The sequence below is a fragment of the Labrus mixtus genome, chromosome 15 (genome assembly GCF_963584025.1).
Source record: "Labrus mixtus chromosome 15, fLabMix1.1, whole genome shotgun sequence".
In the NCBI taxonomy this organism is placed as follows: domain Eukaryota; kingdom Metazoa; phylum Chordata; class Actinopteri; order Labriformes; family Labridae; genus Labrus; species Labrus mixtus.
Genome location: NC_083626.1, coordinates 13,573,993 through 13,591,419, shown reverse-complemented (window position 1 = coordinate 13,591,419; position 17,427 = coordinate 13,573,993). Strand labels below are relative to the sequence as shown.

The 17,427-nt window shown below is 38.0% G+C and overlaps 1 protein-coding gene across 2 annotated transcripts in view; it reads left to right on the top strand.

The window, feature by feature from the left end:
• The window catches only part of cpne5a (copine Va), a 71,595-nt gene extending 62,530 nt beyond the window's left edge, over nucleotides 1-9,065 (top strand). For both annotated transcript variants that reach the window (XM_061057461.1, XM_061057460.1), the window contains 4 exons: nucleotides 896-998; nucleotides 6,031-6,088; nucleotides 6,244-6,317; nucleotides 7,686-9,065. In XM_061057461.1, coding sequence (XP_060913444.1) covers nucleotides 896-998; nucleotides 6,031-6,088; nucleotides 6,244-6,317; nucleotides 7,686-7,874 — 424 coding nt within the window. In that variant the 3' untranslated portion in view covers nucleotides 7,875-9,065. The remainder of the gene's footprint in view (nucleotides 1-895; nucleotides 999-6,030; nucleotides 6,089-6,243; nucleotides 6,318-7,685) is intronic.
• The last annotated feature ends 8,362 nt before the right edge of the window (nucleotides 9,066-17,427 follow it).

The following is a 17,427-nucleotide window of genomic DNA, read 5'->3' as shown; positions in this document are numbered from 1 at the left end:
AGCAGACAGTGCTTTCCAAAGGCCCAAAGGTGGTGAAGCAGAGAGCATGCTAGATAATAGATGTTAAGTATGATGTTACATTTTTTCAGTATATATGATATGCAAGACTGGACTGTAGACTAGATATAATACAATATTGGGTTTGATGATACATTTATTATTATTATTGTTATTATATGTGGTTAAATGTCTCCGGTGAGTCAGGCCCACATTGTTGTCTTGCAGGTGAGGAAGATGAATGTCTCATTGGTCTGCCACACAAATGTATTCAAGCCTGCTTTTATCACTAAAAGGACACGCTCTTTGAATATAATGCCGACCCCTAACAGCCAAATTTAACGAACCAAAAGCGAGATTGAGGGCTGATCTCTGACCTGTCCTTGGCGCTCGCGATGATCTATGATGTGTTTTCCCCTGTTTGCTCATCAAGTCAGGTCAGAAAAGTGCTAGGCAATCAATAATCCTCTGAAAGAATAAGACTGCAGCACTTGCATAAACAGTTTAATAAATTATTCATAGAGCAGCCAGTGATGGGCAATTGAAACTAGGCCACACTCTCTGTGGAGTCTCGGATGGGTTTCGTAACAGTGCATGGATAGACCTCTGAGACATGACGAGCTATACAGCAGATTTGACTGCTTTACACATCTATATAAAGCTTTTGTGTCACCCGCTGGGCAAAATGGGACTTTGTTTCTCAAGAACATGTTATTTCATGTTTTTTTTTACATACCTCTGACACAGAGGCTGCTGACCTGCTGCTCTTAGATTTTCTGTCTGGTTGTTCAAAACAATCTCTGAGTTTGCTGTAGTCGGTAAACATGTATCTGTTTTAGTCTTCGCTTTTCTTTATAATGACCTGTGTGTCTGTGTGCTGATGACTCCTCTGTTTTAGGTATGCAGCAGCGGTGCAGGATGGCTCTCAATACTTTGTACTGCTCATCATCACTGATGGGGTCATATCAGACATGGCTCAGACCAAGGAGGCCATAGTGAATGTAAGTACTGTTCTGAAACCACCCACAGCATGTCTCCCTCTCCCCCCACACCCCCCTCTCCCTCTCCCTCTCCCTCTCCCTCTCTCTTTTCTCTGCAGGGCTCTATATTGCAGGTGCTCTAAGTTGACTGTGGCACTTCTACCAGTCTGTCTGTTACTTCCAGGGGTTTATAAACTAGAGCCACTAGATTTGAGGATTTATGGGATGTTTCTGCTCCACTTGTTTCCCCCCCTGTGTTGGGGTGTTCTGTTTGTCCAATATGTTTCCTTTTTATTGAGTCCCTCAGGAGGCTGTGGGGCTCAGCTGAGATTCTCTCTCAGGTCAACAGGTTCGCTTTATTAGAGGCATGGTTCTTATCCAGCACATCGACTGCAACAGCTTTTGTTTCTCTAATGCCTTTCCTGCATTCAGCATATTAACTGGAGCTCATTTAAAGTTGCAGTATTAATGCAATGGCAAGAAATTACATCACCGTCCAGGTTGGCCCTCACAGCAGCACAGAGCACTGACCCCCAGCAGACTGGGTTTAAAGGGAATTTGCGACTGTTAATCAAACCATTCGAACAGCCACACCTTCCTTTTAAGATCTTGTCTGCTGCTCTGCACTGCTCAGCCTGAAGCTGCTCTGTCCTGCTGACCACCTGACTACTCTGCCCTCAGATTAAAGGACTGAGTGACCTGCTTCACTCGAAAAAAAGAAAATCCTTGCAAAAGAGAAATGGGGAACTCAAATGTGGGCACAATTGGTTTCTTATTTGTGCTTTCTGATGCAGTTTTGTATTTTCTATGATATCCTAAATGACTGAAAATGGCAGATATCTATACTGGTTTTTACCAGACTGTAATGTAACGTTTATTTTACTCTTCTTGTTTTCAGTTAACCACAGCTTTGCCCTCAGTGAGTAATATGTCCACTCATCTAACAGGACAGCATTTGGGGCCATCTTTTTGATGTTTTTCCTTTAAGCTCAAAATGTTGTATTAGGATTTTAAATAACGAAAGAGGTATGTCTATGTGATCTGGGAGGCACAGCTATAAATGAATTTGTGCCCAGGTATTAGGTTAAGTCTGCTCTTACAGATTGTAGTCTGGATAGGAGGCTGGCTCAACCACTAACTTAATGGAACATGAATATTTTGTTATTTTGAGACACACAAAGAACAGAACATGTTAATATTCTGGCCAACTCTGAACACTTACTCACTAAAATATGGATGCTGTATCCTACTATTACATTTTGTATAATAAATTATTTGAGAAGAACCGTATGTAGAAATATTTTATGATGAACTTTCTTTTTATATAAAGCTTCTCCATGTGTCTATGACTTCAATAACTTATTTCACTAATCTCACCTTTGACTTCTTCTACCCCACAGTCATGAGATATTCTTGCTGAATAGAATCAACAGAATCAATCATTCATTGATCTCGTATTTCATAAATAAATGTGAATAACAGCTAACATATTAAACTGCATTGGGCTGTTAGCTTGTGGTTAGCTAGCATAGCAATAATATAGTATGGTAAATGTTTGGATTTATGCTGGCCAAAGGTTTCTAAATGTGATTAGGGTGTTATTTATTCATCTCACCCTTTTAATTCCCCTCATGATGTATGATCCTAAACACGACTATTTGATTGATATTTGATGCTTGATCCAAAGGAAACTGGACTAGTTGAGGATATTGAGATCATGATTACTCATTGAATTGACAACGTCTGCATCACAAGCATTTATCAAACTTAAACACTTTAACATTCTGGACACTTAAAAAAACAAGAAATAAGGGAAAATTAATACGTTAAAATTGTATCAATGCATACAAATAATAATAATTATAATACATCAATAATAATTACGCATGTGGCCAAAATAGAACAACTTTGAAACATTTACCTCACAAAACAAAACCTATGGAGAAAACAAACGCTACACAGCATGCAGCACAGTAATTGTTTTATCCCAATTACCTTATTATGATTGTGGGAAGGCAAAATCGTAATTTAAATGGAAACGCTGTTAATTGCCCAGGACTACTTACCAGCATGCATTCGGGAGCATATAGGCAGTACATTAGATAATGAATAGCACATATTAATAATCTCCTTATTCCTGCTCACTGATTGTATCAAAGGAAGTTGGTGTAAATAAATAACAATCTAAATATGGTTTGTTCAGTGTTGTGGCTCCAGCAGCTTATAAGGCATATAGATACAGTAATAAGGAGATATTGAAGGATGCCCTTCATAAATGGTGGCAATTGTTACAAAGTTAGGTGTTGCAGAATAAACTCAAATAAGTGATTTGTGATGACATTAATTCTATGTAATATTTTATATTTCTTATTAGGATTTGATGTAAATCTCTGTTCTACCAAACTCGGCCCACTTGTCTTTTTCTATTGGAATTACATCACATCACCTACTGTAAGCTTAAGATGCTTTAACTTCCACCAAACTGTGACTTCAATATTAAAATTTAAAATGTAAATATTAAAGCTAATGAGATTAACAAGCTAGTTGCCAAAGTGTAAGCATTTTCAATATAAATATTCATCCACCATGCATCTAAACATCGCACAAAAAGTAAGGAAATTTGTGTTTGGTAGATTATTTCTTTGTTGTAACAATGATTCATGGCAATAAATCTTATACCGTTGGAAAGCCTGTTTATTTCCCTTTTAAATGGTTTCACATTTGTAAGGAACATGCATTTGTGGGATAAGCCGCAGAGCTGAGTATGTGGGCTGCACCAATGAAAACTTGCCAAATCTTCTCTGCCAATGCCAAACAGCTTATTCTGCTGTTGCTATTGACTCTTGTTTTAAGCTTCTGATACCCCAGGTTCTGACAATCCGATGCCTGAGGAACCGTAGGCAGTCTTTTACAGATTTGCAGTCAAGGTTTGCAGGACGATATGGCTGACAGCTCCCTACCCAGACAATCCGAGAACGCTATGCTAATTGCTGCACCGATAGGGTAACAGCTTTGGTGGAGGCAGTGTGATGATGTGGGGCGGCATCTCCCTCACTGGAAAAATTAGGCTTGTCATTGTTGGAGGCAGTCTCAATGCAGACAAATATCGAGATTAGATTTTACAACCAGTGGCAATCCCATATCTCCACAGTATGGGACCAAACTCTATCCTCCAAGATGACAACGCTCGCCTCCAAAGAGCGGGGTTTATCAGAGACTACCTCCAGAATTTTGGAGTGGAGAGGATGGAATGGCCTGCCTGCAGTCCTGACCTCAAGCCCATTGAACACTTGTGGGATCAGCTTGGGCATGCTGTTCATGCCAGAGTGACCAACACAACCACATTGGCTGACTTGCAACAAAGGCTGGTTGAAGAATGGGAATGCCATCCCACAGCAGTGTGTGACCAGGCTGGTGACCAGCATGAGGAGGAAGTGCCAGGCTGTTGTGGCTGTGTATGGTTATTCCACATGCTACTGAGGCTCCTGTTTGTTAAATGAATAAATTGTAAAATTGCCAGCATGTCTTGTTTCTTCAGACTTCAATCATCCAATCCACTAAACAACACCAAACAAGAGTCAACAGCAGAATAAGCTGTTTGGCATTGGCAGAGAAGATTTGGCAAGTTTTTCATGGCACAATCCACATACTCAGCTCTGCTGCTCATCCCACAAATGCATGTTCCTTACAAATGTGGCTCCATTTAAAAGGGACATAAACAATCTTTCCAACAATACAAGATTTATTGCCAAGAAGCAATTTACTAAACACACATTTTCTTACTTTTTGTGCAATGTTTATTTAATTTTCAATCCTCTTGTCTCTGGGTTAATGATACCTATGAGGCATAAAAAAGTCTTTAAATTACAGTAATTGTTATAATGAGAAAACGTTTCTGGTACTAGTGTCTGTGTATGTATTGTGTGTCTGTGTGATAACAGGAGGGACTGTGTGTTAGGACAAATTGATGGATTGAGATCCCCTCAGTGACTTTAGGGTACAGGTGAAGTAACAAATGATGTAGACTGAATAATTCAGCTTTGGATACAGAATCTGATCTGGTATTTATAGCTTTTTGCTTGTGGGGTGTTCTGCTGCTGCGAAAGGTGCCAACAGGCTGCTTGTGTTTAGTGTGAGATCAAGAGGCCATGAGGAATGAGTCTGGTGGAGGGAAAGATAGCATGAAAAGAGATGTGACATAGAAAAATGATAAACAATATGGAGATGATGGTTCTCGTCTGTCTATTTTCTCCTAACTGTGACCCGCCTCCCTGTTCAGGAGATTTTTCCTAGGAAAGCTGACCTACTTTTACCCCTGTAAGTGTACTTCAACCAGCATATATCATTCATTCATGCCAGAGTTTCCACATTTTTTTTTACATCAGGTCAGTGTTTGGATTCATGACAGGGAAAAACCTGAACACTGAATACTGTCCACATGAGAAGCCTGGTTGAATCTTTATTTATGAAGCTTAGGTTGTGTTAGTTTAGATAAGACACATAGCTCTTCTGTTCTGATGTTCTGACATTACTATATTAAAACTAAATGTTATCTTTACTATTTCTCTTTTTGTGCTTTTCATAAAAACCAAACATTGATTAGCTGTATGCACTTTTACTCACTTGCTGTTCCACATTTTGTCAAATCTGTACACTGTATGGTACTGAGATATTCTTCCCTATACTGGCTGTTGTCATAACCTGTTTGCCCCTGGGTTGAATAATGTTTTTCATATTTTCTCTCAGTCCCTGGAGGACCCAAACTATGCAACATAATGTGATGTGAAACGCAGAGAAGACACTGTTATGATGTTATATGTCCTTTCTGTTTACATTATTATATTATGTCTGATATTACGTGCATGATTCAGTGTCTCTTGAGGACTATGCTTGTAGATTAATACAGAGTTTGCAGAATGGGAAAAATACAAACAACTGATAAAGTAACCACTCTATACCCTGATGAAAACAATGATGTCATGCTCTGTAACAGCAAGTACAGTACACATGCTCTGAGTGATAACTGACTTTTTATTCTTCTTTTTCATGACAGGCTGCTAAACTCCCCATGTCCATCATCATTGTAGGAGTTGGCCAAGCTGAGTTTGATGGTGAGAATAGTGACCAATCTTTTTCAGGCAGCAAAACATAGTGGATGTTTGTGGCTGGGGATTTGTGTTTTTAATGATTCTCACTGTAACAAATATAGTGAAGCTTTGGAAACGCATTGATGCACAGAAAGTCATTAAACATATTTTTTCTTTAGCTATGGTTGAGCTTGATGGTGATGACATCAGGATTTCATCCCGGGGGAAGTTGGCAGAGAGAGACATTGTTCAGGTGAGAGGTTACTAATGATCATCTCATGTGCGACACGTTTTTCAAAGATTCAATCTTTATAAGTTAATGGGCTTCAAGTTGGCATTGTTAGTTGTTTTTCTAATAAAAAATGATGTCTTATCAGCTAAATGTCTGATTGTCTTGAGATATGGTTTAAAGGTATAATATGTTGAATTCTATTAGAATGTTTACATTAAATGTCTAGATTAATAAAAAAACGGACTAAACTTATTTTACTGTATTTTTTGTTGAGTACTTACATTACCTCAAATATTTCCAACAGCTATCAAAGCCAGAGAAATCCTTATTTTTATAGTTGTGTCAGGACGTGTCTTGTTGTGGCGGCAGCCATGACAGAGCCGTCATGACAGACACGACAAGTTAATCTTTGCCAAGGAAACACCGGATGTGACCTCAAAGTTACAAAGCACAAGAGTGTGCAGTTTCAGCGGTAATCCAGGTGTACCAAACCATCAAGGTAAAGAGGGGGCTGAAGTGGAAGGTTAAGCTTTTAAATTACCAGTCCCTTATCTATGGTCATAAACTCTGGATAATGACCAACAGAATGAGGTCATGGATACATGAGGCTGAAATGAATTTCCTCAGCAGGATGACTTTACTCAGCTTTAGAGATAGAGCAAAGGAGTAGAGCTGCTACTTCTCACTGAAAGGAGCTGTTTACAGTAGAAGAACCATCTCAGTAGGATGCCTCCAGTGAGCCTCCCTTTGGATGTTTTCCCGATCACATCCAACTGGGACGAGACCCCAGGAGAGCCAGAGCTCACTGGAGGTATTATATATCCCCTGCAAATGCATTAGGATTCCCTAGGAGAAGTTGGAAAACATTGCTTGGGAGAGAGATATCTGGGTTTACTTGCTGAACATGCTGCTGGCATGACCAGACCTCGGATAAGTAGAAGACGACGGATGGATGAATGAATGGCCAGACAGACCAAATAACAAGTAGATGAAGCAGATTTTTTTTAGAACTGCAATCCCTCCGCTTTATTACAGTGGATGGGAGAACTTTCTTTCCTGGGTGTCTAACAACTGCTATATAAGTAATAGCAAGCCGTAGAACGACGCGTCCTGTACCACAAATGCAAACAAAGCTACATGCCGATTAGATTAAAGAACATCAAGGCCAGATTACATGGGATACATACACTTGGTTCTTTGGTCAATGGATGAGTAATGAATGAAAACCTTACAGTAGGACTTGTGTCAAGTATAAATACTAACATCATCTGCATATTGTTTGATCCAGTCCTTTTCTTCAAGTCAAGTGTAAAAGGTATTCTTGTAATTAATATATACATAAAGAGTTGTTTTCATTAAGTCAAACATTTATTTTCCTTGTCACAACAGTTTGTCCCATTCAGAGACTACATGGACCGCACAGGTAACCATGTGCTAAGCATGGCACGGCTGGCAAAAGACGTTCTGGCTGAGATCCCGGACCAGCTGATCTTATACATGAAGAGCAGAGCAATTAAACCTAACCCTGTCCCACCAGCGTACTCCGTCGACAACCATGCCCAGACCAACCCCGTGTGAGCCCCACAGACTGCTCTGTGTTGGGGCGGGGCAGGGGGAGGGACTGATGGGACCCTGCATCCACACCCATCGTTTAGGAAAATGGAAAAAGCTTTGAGGCTAAATGAAGAGATGGTGAGACTCCATTTTGTTTCTGGAGCAATGAGACCACTTAAAGGTGAATATGCCGATGATCAGGCAGGGTTTTTTCTCTCTGATTGCTGTAGGATGAAAGAGCTAAAGGAGCCTGGTGTAGGAGGAGATTTAGTTGTACGCTGTCAAACCTGTCAAAGTGGTGATGTAATGGATAACAAGTGAGCCCGTAGAGAGAGCCTGATTGAAGGCATAAATATATTAGATTGTGCCAGTTTGTATCATGTTTGTGATACCTTTTGGAATCGGTGTGTGTTGAACTAGGAAATCATGTGTATACTTATTTATGCATTTATTTATTTATTGAAGAAATAATGTATTTATTTGGGGGGGGGGCTTTGAAGGTTGGGGTTAAAGTCATATTTCCCCTTCAGTTTTCCTTCTTATATTTTGTGACAAGTGTAATAAAAATCCCATTTCTACTTTGATAAGAACTGTAATCTAACAGCATGTGATAAAAGCTAATAAGCAGTTATTTCAGTGATAGATAATTTTTTGATTGCAAGCTGTTATATAGAGGACCTGCTGTGTGCCGTTGCCATACCGATTTTCCAGCATCACATCTTATACCTATTTCTAATATTTATATATAACAGAATGCACTAATTACTTTCCAAATGAAAGCACAAAGGTTATAATGTTAATAAGCTGAAAGTCATTATTCTAAAAGAAACAACAGTTACCACAAGGAGGATAATAGAAAGGAGTCCACATTAAGTTCTCAGCTCGGCTTTTTGTCTCCCACCATGAGTTTCATACAAGATGACAAGAGGAAGAGTATTTATAAGAAAATGACTATACTGATATATTCAAATGTGATTATATTTATTTTAAAAACAGTATGTTTACAGAAGGAAATATGAATAATTCAGAGTAAATGCTTGCTTCTCCTGTTAGTATGCAGAGAGGTGAATAATATTGCATAAGCCATGCTGCCATATCTCATTCGTCATCTTGCGGTTTGTGTTTTTTTCCATTATAGTCGTCGTGGTTACTGTTCATTGTGTGGGATTTTTTTTACTTCTAAAAGACCCTACAAATAAACTTTGATGAGACTGATGTCAGCTTATATCCACTACTTTTTCTCTCCTTGAACACATTTGTTTCCCACAATAAAGAAAACACCAGAGCAGTCAAACATCTTTGAACAAACATCTTTTATGTTTAATGGTTTTTAATCAATCTTAAGAAATCCGACATGCACCGAACAGAAGCAGTTAAACATTTATTTTCTTAATATAACAGCCATTGAGGCCCAGGTGTGCAAATCTTAATTTAACTCTTTATGAAGGCCATCTTTTTCATTTGTAGGTACTCAGTCACTCACTATCTCGATCCGAATGTGCCTAGAATATGGAAACATATCCAAATTCAGTTACCCAGGTGTTATTCTGCCAGCAGCAGCAGGTCTCACATTGAAGATACACAGAAAGAAAAGTGTTGCAAGATTAGGACTTTTACAGCTGCAGTGGCTGATACTCGCTCTCTCTACCAGTGTCTGTACTTTTTATACTTCACTCATAATCTTTGAAATAATGACAATGAATAGTGTCACTCAGCCTTGTTGTACAATATTCAAAGTCAAGACTTGTTTACAATTCAGCTATGGCTATTTGCATTGTCTCAAGGAAAAAGTGTCACATGCATTGTTAAGAAGTGAGTTGATCTTTGATCTGCATCGTCTTTTTTTGTACTTACAGCCCTTCATGGAACATCACAGCAAGGCTAATGTTTACAAAGATGTGTCATGTTGTTCTCTGAGAATGTGAAAGCCTGATCTTCTGTTAGAGCAAACGCGTTTACACGATTTTTGTTGCTTCACCATCTTTTTGGCCGTTTAATGTTTACCGTCTAGCATAGCATAGCATAGGAAGCATCTTTCTTGTTTTTATTCCAATGGTTTATTCTGATGATTTATTATTTAATTTTTAATCTCTGTAGCACACAAAAAAAATCATTACAAATAAAATGTATTATTATTATTATTATTATTATTATTATTATTATTATTATTATTATTATTATTATTATTATAATAGCAGAGCAGGCAGTCTGATGGTTCTTCAGAATCTCAGCTCAGAGGCAGAACACTCCTTCTGTTACAGGCCCTGATCCATATTTGGCTTTCTGTTAGACTTTTAACGTTGAATTAGTGATGACATATCTCTCTCTCGGAGGACAAAACACATTTGAATCTGCAGCCAAATTCACTTGTTTACCAGGAGTGAAATGAGGCCATTGAGTTTATTTATAAAACACATAAATACCAGAATACCTCAAACGAAAGAAAAAGCCATTCAAACCAAAAATAAATAGTGAATAAATAAAAATTAATTCATTTGTTACAAAATATAGTTATTAATTATTATGAATTAATAAGTTCAATTTGTCATATATTTAATTTAAAAGCATAAAAATGTTTCCCCTCTAACCTTTAAAAAGCAATGAAAAGTGACTCTACTCAGTATGAAAGGTCCTTTTGGCAGGTTTGTGACGTATGCTTCACTCACGTATTGCGATAGCGTGAAGAGAAGAAATTATAACATGAAATATAGTTGGAGCTGTATGTTTTGGGCACTCAACATATTTATATAATTAATCTAAATCAGCTCCTCTGGCTGCTCGAAGTTCATAAAAACCTTATTTTTTTCTCTACAGGGAAATCAAAATCAACCCCCCTCAGTTATAAATAAATAATACATTTAAAAATTAGCACAATTTTGACTCTTATGCAATTATAAACCATCAAATTATTTGAAAAAAAAGGGCAGCCATAAAGATGTCTTTCCAACAAGACAGTTACTTATTTCATTGTCTCCGTGGAAATGGCTTGAAATATTCCTTCAGTTCAATTTCATCTGAGGCTGAATACTAATTATGTACATAAGCCCCATATAAAGGATATTCTGTGCCAAACTGTGTTCCACATTTGGTGAACTTGGCCTCAATGTGCATGCCAAATGGCAGGAAGTTTGATATTCTGCCTCCATTTCACTATAAGTAAACCAGTCATGTGCATCATTTGTTACTTGAGATGTTATTTGGGTTAAAAAAAAAAAAACTCTAGCATGTTTCATGTCTGCTTCCTTTCCAATGGGTTCCTATGAGACACATACTGTATGGGTTCTTCTCTCCACTACTCCTGTTTTATCCCAGGTTGTTTACATACCTCTCTTGGTCTCTGACTTGCATGCTGAAAATTTTCCAAACCAGGTGTTGGACATGATATTGTCGTCACGTGGTTTGTGAAATGCTTTGTAATGGATTGCCTTAACTGAGAATTAATAAAATATTGAATACGTGGCAGAATGCAATTTTTTGAGTGTCTGTTCGCTGTAGATAAAATATGTTGTTTGAAACAGCAACTATCACCATTCAGATTCAAGAGTGTACTCCTTAAGAAATGTCTCCCTCTTTTGCTATTAAAACATTCTTATTTTCTCTTGCAACATTTCTCCTACAGTACCCACAATGCAACTTCACCATGCGTGAATGAATTTGATTTGAGGTAGCTCCTCTTGTCCAATCCGTTACCTGTAGAGAGTGATAGTTTCTAAGAGGGTAACGAGATGACACCTTCATGTCCCTTTTTGATAAAAGCACTCATTTCTTAGGTAAACATGCATTTTTAAAATAGGTTTCATATTAAGAATTCATCATCATGGTTAGCAGTGTTGTCAGTTTTGTTTCCTCTTGAAATGAAACCCTGATATTACTTTTTCCGACCTGTTTTAGTAATTTATCCTTTAAAAATAAATAAATCTGATTTCTATGAGTATCTTAAGTTTCATATGAATAAGTCAAGCTGCAGATAACTTTTAGTTTTGAAATTGCCTCTTCAGAAATTTTGGGGCTTTTTATGAGTTTATTTGAGAGATAGGACAGTGAATGTAGTCAGAAATCAGGGACAGAGAGAGAGAGGGTGGGGAATGGCATGCAGGTCAGATATGAACCTGGGCCACCTCCTTTGAGGATAACAGCCACCGTACATAGGGAGCGTATTAGCATGCAGTGTTGAAAAACACACATCATGCGTTTGAATTTGGCTCATTCAATCTTTATTGATTTGGTAATCTCTAAAACCCATCCTGCTTCCAACTGGGAAGAAAACTAAGTAGAGGATAGTGTTGAAAATTGAACTTGCTGCTAAATTCATCCTGGACAATATAATTCTCATGTAGTTAGATTGTTATAATGTAGAGATGGTTTTCTTTGTTTCTGGTTTTATAGACTTAAAAGTGTCTTCTCTGCTCACAATCGTTGCTCAGCTTCTGCATTCATGTTACTTTATTTTTTTAATAAATCCATCACAGTTCGTTCTTTAATTAAAAAAGCTGCTGTCATGAGATTTTAGTGCAGCTTTTTAACAAGATGGTTGATTTGTGTCTCCACATCTATCCCGCTGAGAGACACTGGAGTCCAATCAGCAATGAGCGCTGTCCTAACACAGAATTTGTTCTTGTAGAAATGTGTTTTTCTCTCCCTAATGAGATGCATTGCTGACGAATCAACATGTCCACCTGGGGAGAGAGAGACAGCAGCTGGAGCCATAAATTAGCAGCCTGAGATCGAGCCAACACCTCCCTGTCCCACCCACTGACTGCTACAACAATAAGCACCAAGGGGCATCCAGGAAGAAAATCAACAGCTAATGGTATAGAATTATAACCTACTTATAGATAACATTTCACTTGTACACTATGCAAAAATCATTCACAAGAGATTTCTGCTCACAACTAATTACAACAATTAGTCTGAGCTTCTGGCAGACGACATACTATGAGCCAAAAGGGAGTTGTGGCAAAGTACTTAAAGGAATAGTTCTTTTCTCTGGAAATTGCACTTACAGCATTTGGTCAAGAAAAACATGTAAAGACCTCACCTGTTAAATCTCTGTGCTTATTATCAAGCTACAGCCAGAAGTTGCGTAATTAGCTTAGCTTAGCACAAAGATTTGCAACGGTGAAACAGCTGGATCAGCCAGCATCGCTAATGCTCACTGATTGACATATTATATCTCCTTTATTTAATCCACACACAAGTTTGAATAAATGGTTAGCTGTGGTTTTTCAGTGGTTTTATCGAAATCAGGCGGCTGTGGCTCAGATGGTAGAGTCTCTTCAGAGGTTCGATCCCCAGCTCCTGCAGCCACATGTCCTTGGGCAAGACACTTAACCCCTAGGTGCTCCCACTGCTTGGTCTGAGGTGTATGAATGTGTATGAATGGGATTAGTTTTTCTGATGATCACTTACCCTCAGTGTGTGAAGGGGTGTTGATGGGTAGGTGTGACCTGTGGAGTGTAAAAGCGCTTTCAGTAGTCAGAAGACTAGAAAAGCGCTATACAAGCTCAAGTCCATTTACAATTTGCCAGGTATTTTCCTGGAGTGCTGACATCACCATCAGAGACTCCTTTCATCAGTTGTGCCTAGCTAGGTTATCCATGCTACATATTTTTCCAACAAATATGAGAATTGAACTCCACAAAAGAAAATAGGTAACTACAGTTACAGTTGGAAACATGGTAAATTATAAATTGTCTTATCCTACTCTCTTATGTTATAATCTACATTTAAGAATAATCCAACTTCATCCTTCAAAGAGCTGAATAAGAAATACAACTCATGTCACATCATCTGAATTATTCACAGCTACTTGCAACATTTCATTTGGCAGAGAAACACAAACAAGTGTATTTCTTTGACGACACAAACTATGTGTGTATTTGTGACGTCTCTGTCTCCCGCCCAGGGACTACAGATGTAAATGAGCTCATAGCTAAAACTGGTGCAGCTTGGTAGCTGTGCACTGTCCCTGTTAAAATAAACAAATAAAACAAACAAATATATAAATAATCTGGGTCCTCTGTCAGGTTGATCAACAGCCACCTAACGCCCCCCTGGACTCAGTGTTTTTGATCTGTTCAACAGAGGACGAAGGTGTGCACAAAGTATTTCCACTCTAATCAGAGATCAGACTGGACTGCGGTCCCTGTATTGACCTGGAAACCAACCAGAAGCAGATCTACTGGTTTGACACAGCACTGCCAGTGCTGCCCAATTAAAACAGAATCTAGCTTTTTCCTACAGTAGCAGCAAAGTGAGCTGTTCCAAGTCTGACAGTGGGTGGAACAATTTCCACCAATTAACACACCTCAGATCAATAGGAAATATAAAACAGCTTCTTTTCAGGTTTTGAGTTCGAAGACAAGACTGTTATTGAACTAACCACCACAGCTCCTTCCCTCTCTGCTTCTCAAAATGAACTCATTTTAACTTGAGGCAACAACACAGCTCTCACTCAGCATCACAAATACACCTACCTCCACAATTCACCAACTGCACTTGTATTGGCTATAAATCATCATTAGTCCACCAATAAAGACAGATATTAGAGGAATGAGAGAGTTTACAGTGTGCAGCTATGGAGCCAGAATGGAGCAGTGGGTGGTTTCATATTACAGACCATATAAGATCATGTGTGGGGGATTTGTCAGCTGGGATCGCTGTTCATACAGAAATAATGATGATCAATCATGTTGATTATTATGTCAGATTCACTAAAAGGAAAAACAAATCTGGCGCATATTTTCACCTGTTCATTTTATATTTGAACTAAAGGACACAACAAGACACTTTTCAATAACCCTGAGTATATTGGTATTAAAAAGTCATTATGCTGGACTGCACTGATAATGAATCAGAGCCAGAAATTCTTTATTTATCCCATGGGGAAATTTGGTTGTTACCGTTGCTCTTAGAAAAAGAGGTAGTTATACACACATCACTTAGGTGCAGGGTAGTGCAAAAACAGCAAAACTGAGGAAAAAGATAGGCAGGTGATAATTTGCTCTTACAAAACACAACAAAGCAGTAGGAATCATAGAAACAATTTAAGATGTAAAAATAAAATAGAATAGAGATAAGAAAATAAGCAATAAGTACCAAGTAAGATAAGATAATAAGCTATGTACAAAGTGCAATGACTTAAAGATAAAAACAATATTTAACATTGTGAATATACACAATGAGCTGTGTTAAACAGATTTTGCACAGTGTATTAATAAGGCTCATTATGAACAAAATTTGGACCGGTTTGCAGACAGATTGCACAGTTTATAATGCACATATGATACAATCCACTAATTAAGAAGAGAGAGTGGGGCCCCTTTTATATGACAGCTCTGACTTCTCAGAGGGGGGTCCAGTGTGCTGAATATCACATCGTGCCACAGTGAGCCTTATTTACTGTTTATTGCATGCAGGATCAGCCTTTGCACATAAAAATTCAATCTCATGGACTCAAAGAACACAGAGATTGAAAATGTCAGGGGTAATTTGGAGATTTATGTGATTCTACATGCCGGCACCAAACAGGAGGACACTAAGAAAATAAATAACATTCTGACTCAAGTAAACTGCATGCTTATACAGTTTCTTTTGAATGACACTAAACACACCCCTGCATCAACTACTTGGGGAACTATTGTAAGCTTTAACAAGATTCTGATTAATTAATCGTTGGATCAACACCATTAACCTTACTTATGGGTTTCGCTATATAATCTCTTCAAAATCAGATCATGTTTTTATTTTATTTTATAAAATACCGTTATTAGAATCCAAATGCTCCATTTTCGATTAACCTAATTTTGTTTTGAAATGGATCAAACCTGCACTAGATCATTGCTACATGTTTAAATGGATTATTATCTGTCTTTTTTTAAGGTTTTAAATGGCATGATTAAATAATGTCATCATGTCGGTAGGAGCAATAGATCAGAACACTTCTCAGACATTTTGGGCAATCAACTTGGAAGATCTTTTGTAAAAATGACAATGGTTTAAAGTTCTGATGGAAAATACTGTTCTTTTTTTATTATAAATGTCCTCCATAGAGACCCAATTTAAGTAGCTATAAACAACTTGTATGTGTGTGGATGTTGGAAATCTTTGTTGACAAAGTGATTCATCTTATGAGTTGTTCTGTAAGAAAAAACTGCCTTCTGCCTCCTTGTAAATGGTAAATAGACTTGAGCTTGTATCACGCTTTTCTAGTTTTCTGACTTCTCAAACATTACTCAGCAGGTCACACCTACCCATTCAAACCACATTTACACACTGATGGTATAGGCTGCTTTGTGAAGTGTCCAGCAGACGTAACTAATGCCATTCATTACTTCTTTACATGCACTCTGTGAGTAGGTGACATGCACTGTAAGATTGTTTCTCATAGTCCACTGCACAGCTCCGACATTGCACCTTTTGTACATTTTGTGTTTTTGTATTTTTTATATTTTATATTTTTAAATTCTATTTTATATATTGTAATAGCTTCTTATACTGTATTATTTAAGTTGTTACTAGTTCTGCTTTATTTCCTTGTTAATTGTTTAGCACCAATACACCAAGTCAAATTCCTTGTATGTGTAAATGTACTTGGCAATAAAACCATATAATAAAATCCTGATTCTGATTCTGATTCTGATTCATACACATTCATACGCCACAGACGAAGCAGTGGGAGCAGCTAGGGGTTAAGTGTCTTGCCCAAGGACACATGTGGCTACAGGAGCTGGGGATCGAACCCCCAACCTTCCAGTTGGAAGACGACTGGTGATTGTTGAGAATGAGGCATGTCAAGTGTGAAATCAGTGCAGTTAGTGCAAATTAGCTTGCCTCATATACAAGACAACTTTGTTGCTTTAAACATAAACAAAGGCTCTTTGGGTCTGCATGAAGAAAATAACTTTTTCATTACATTACAGTTTTGACTGGCAGTAAAAAAGAACTAAAAAGAGGGTTCATTTTGCTGATGGACTTCACTTCATGCTTCACAGAGGAAATAGCGTTGAATTGAAAAGTAATAGGCTTTCGGTTTAGCTCATTTATTAGAGCACACACGCTGTGGACTGCTCTTTTGTAATATCAAATAACATAGAGTCAGGTCTTTTACCTGCTTTTTGTGAAGTGTCTCCAGACAACACTTGTTATGAATTGACTCTATACAAATAAAGATTGATTGATGATTGATTGACTCAACCCAAGGTTTGACTCTGGCACTCAGCTCCCTTAGTACATATCATCCCCACTTTCCAATAAAAGCCAAAAGGCCAAAAAGAGAAGAAATTAAGGAGTATTGGGAAAGACAATGATAAAAGTTCCCACCCTGCTCTCAGAGTCAACAGCCCCATCTGCTCTGCAAAAAAGGGTCAAATTGAAAAAAACTTAACAAAAAACATTTCTGCAAGGGATTGCAGTAATGCCCCTGCAGTCCCTCAGAAGTGTAAGACAGCCACAGTTACTCAATCTCATGCAAATCAAAGTGTGTTACATGTCTGAGTGCTGATGCAGCCAGCAGCCATAAACCATTCAAGCAGTGTGACAGTTCCCTGGTTGAAGCTATTTAGGAGTAAACAGTAAG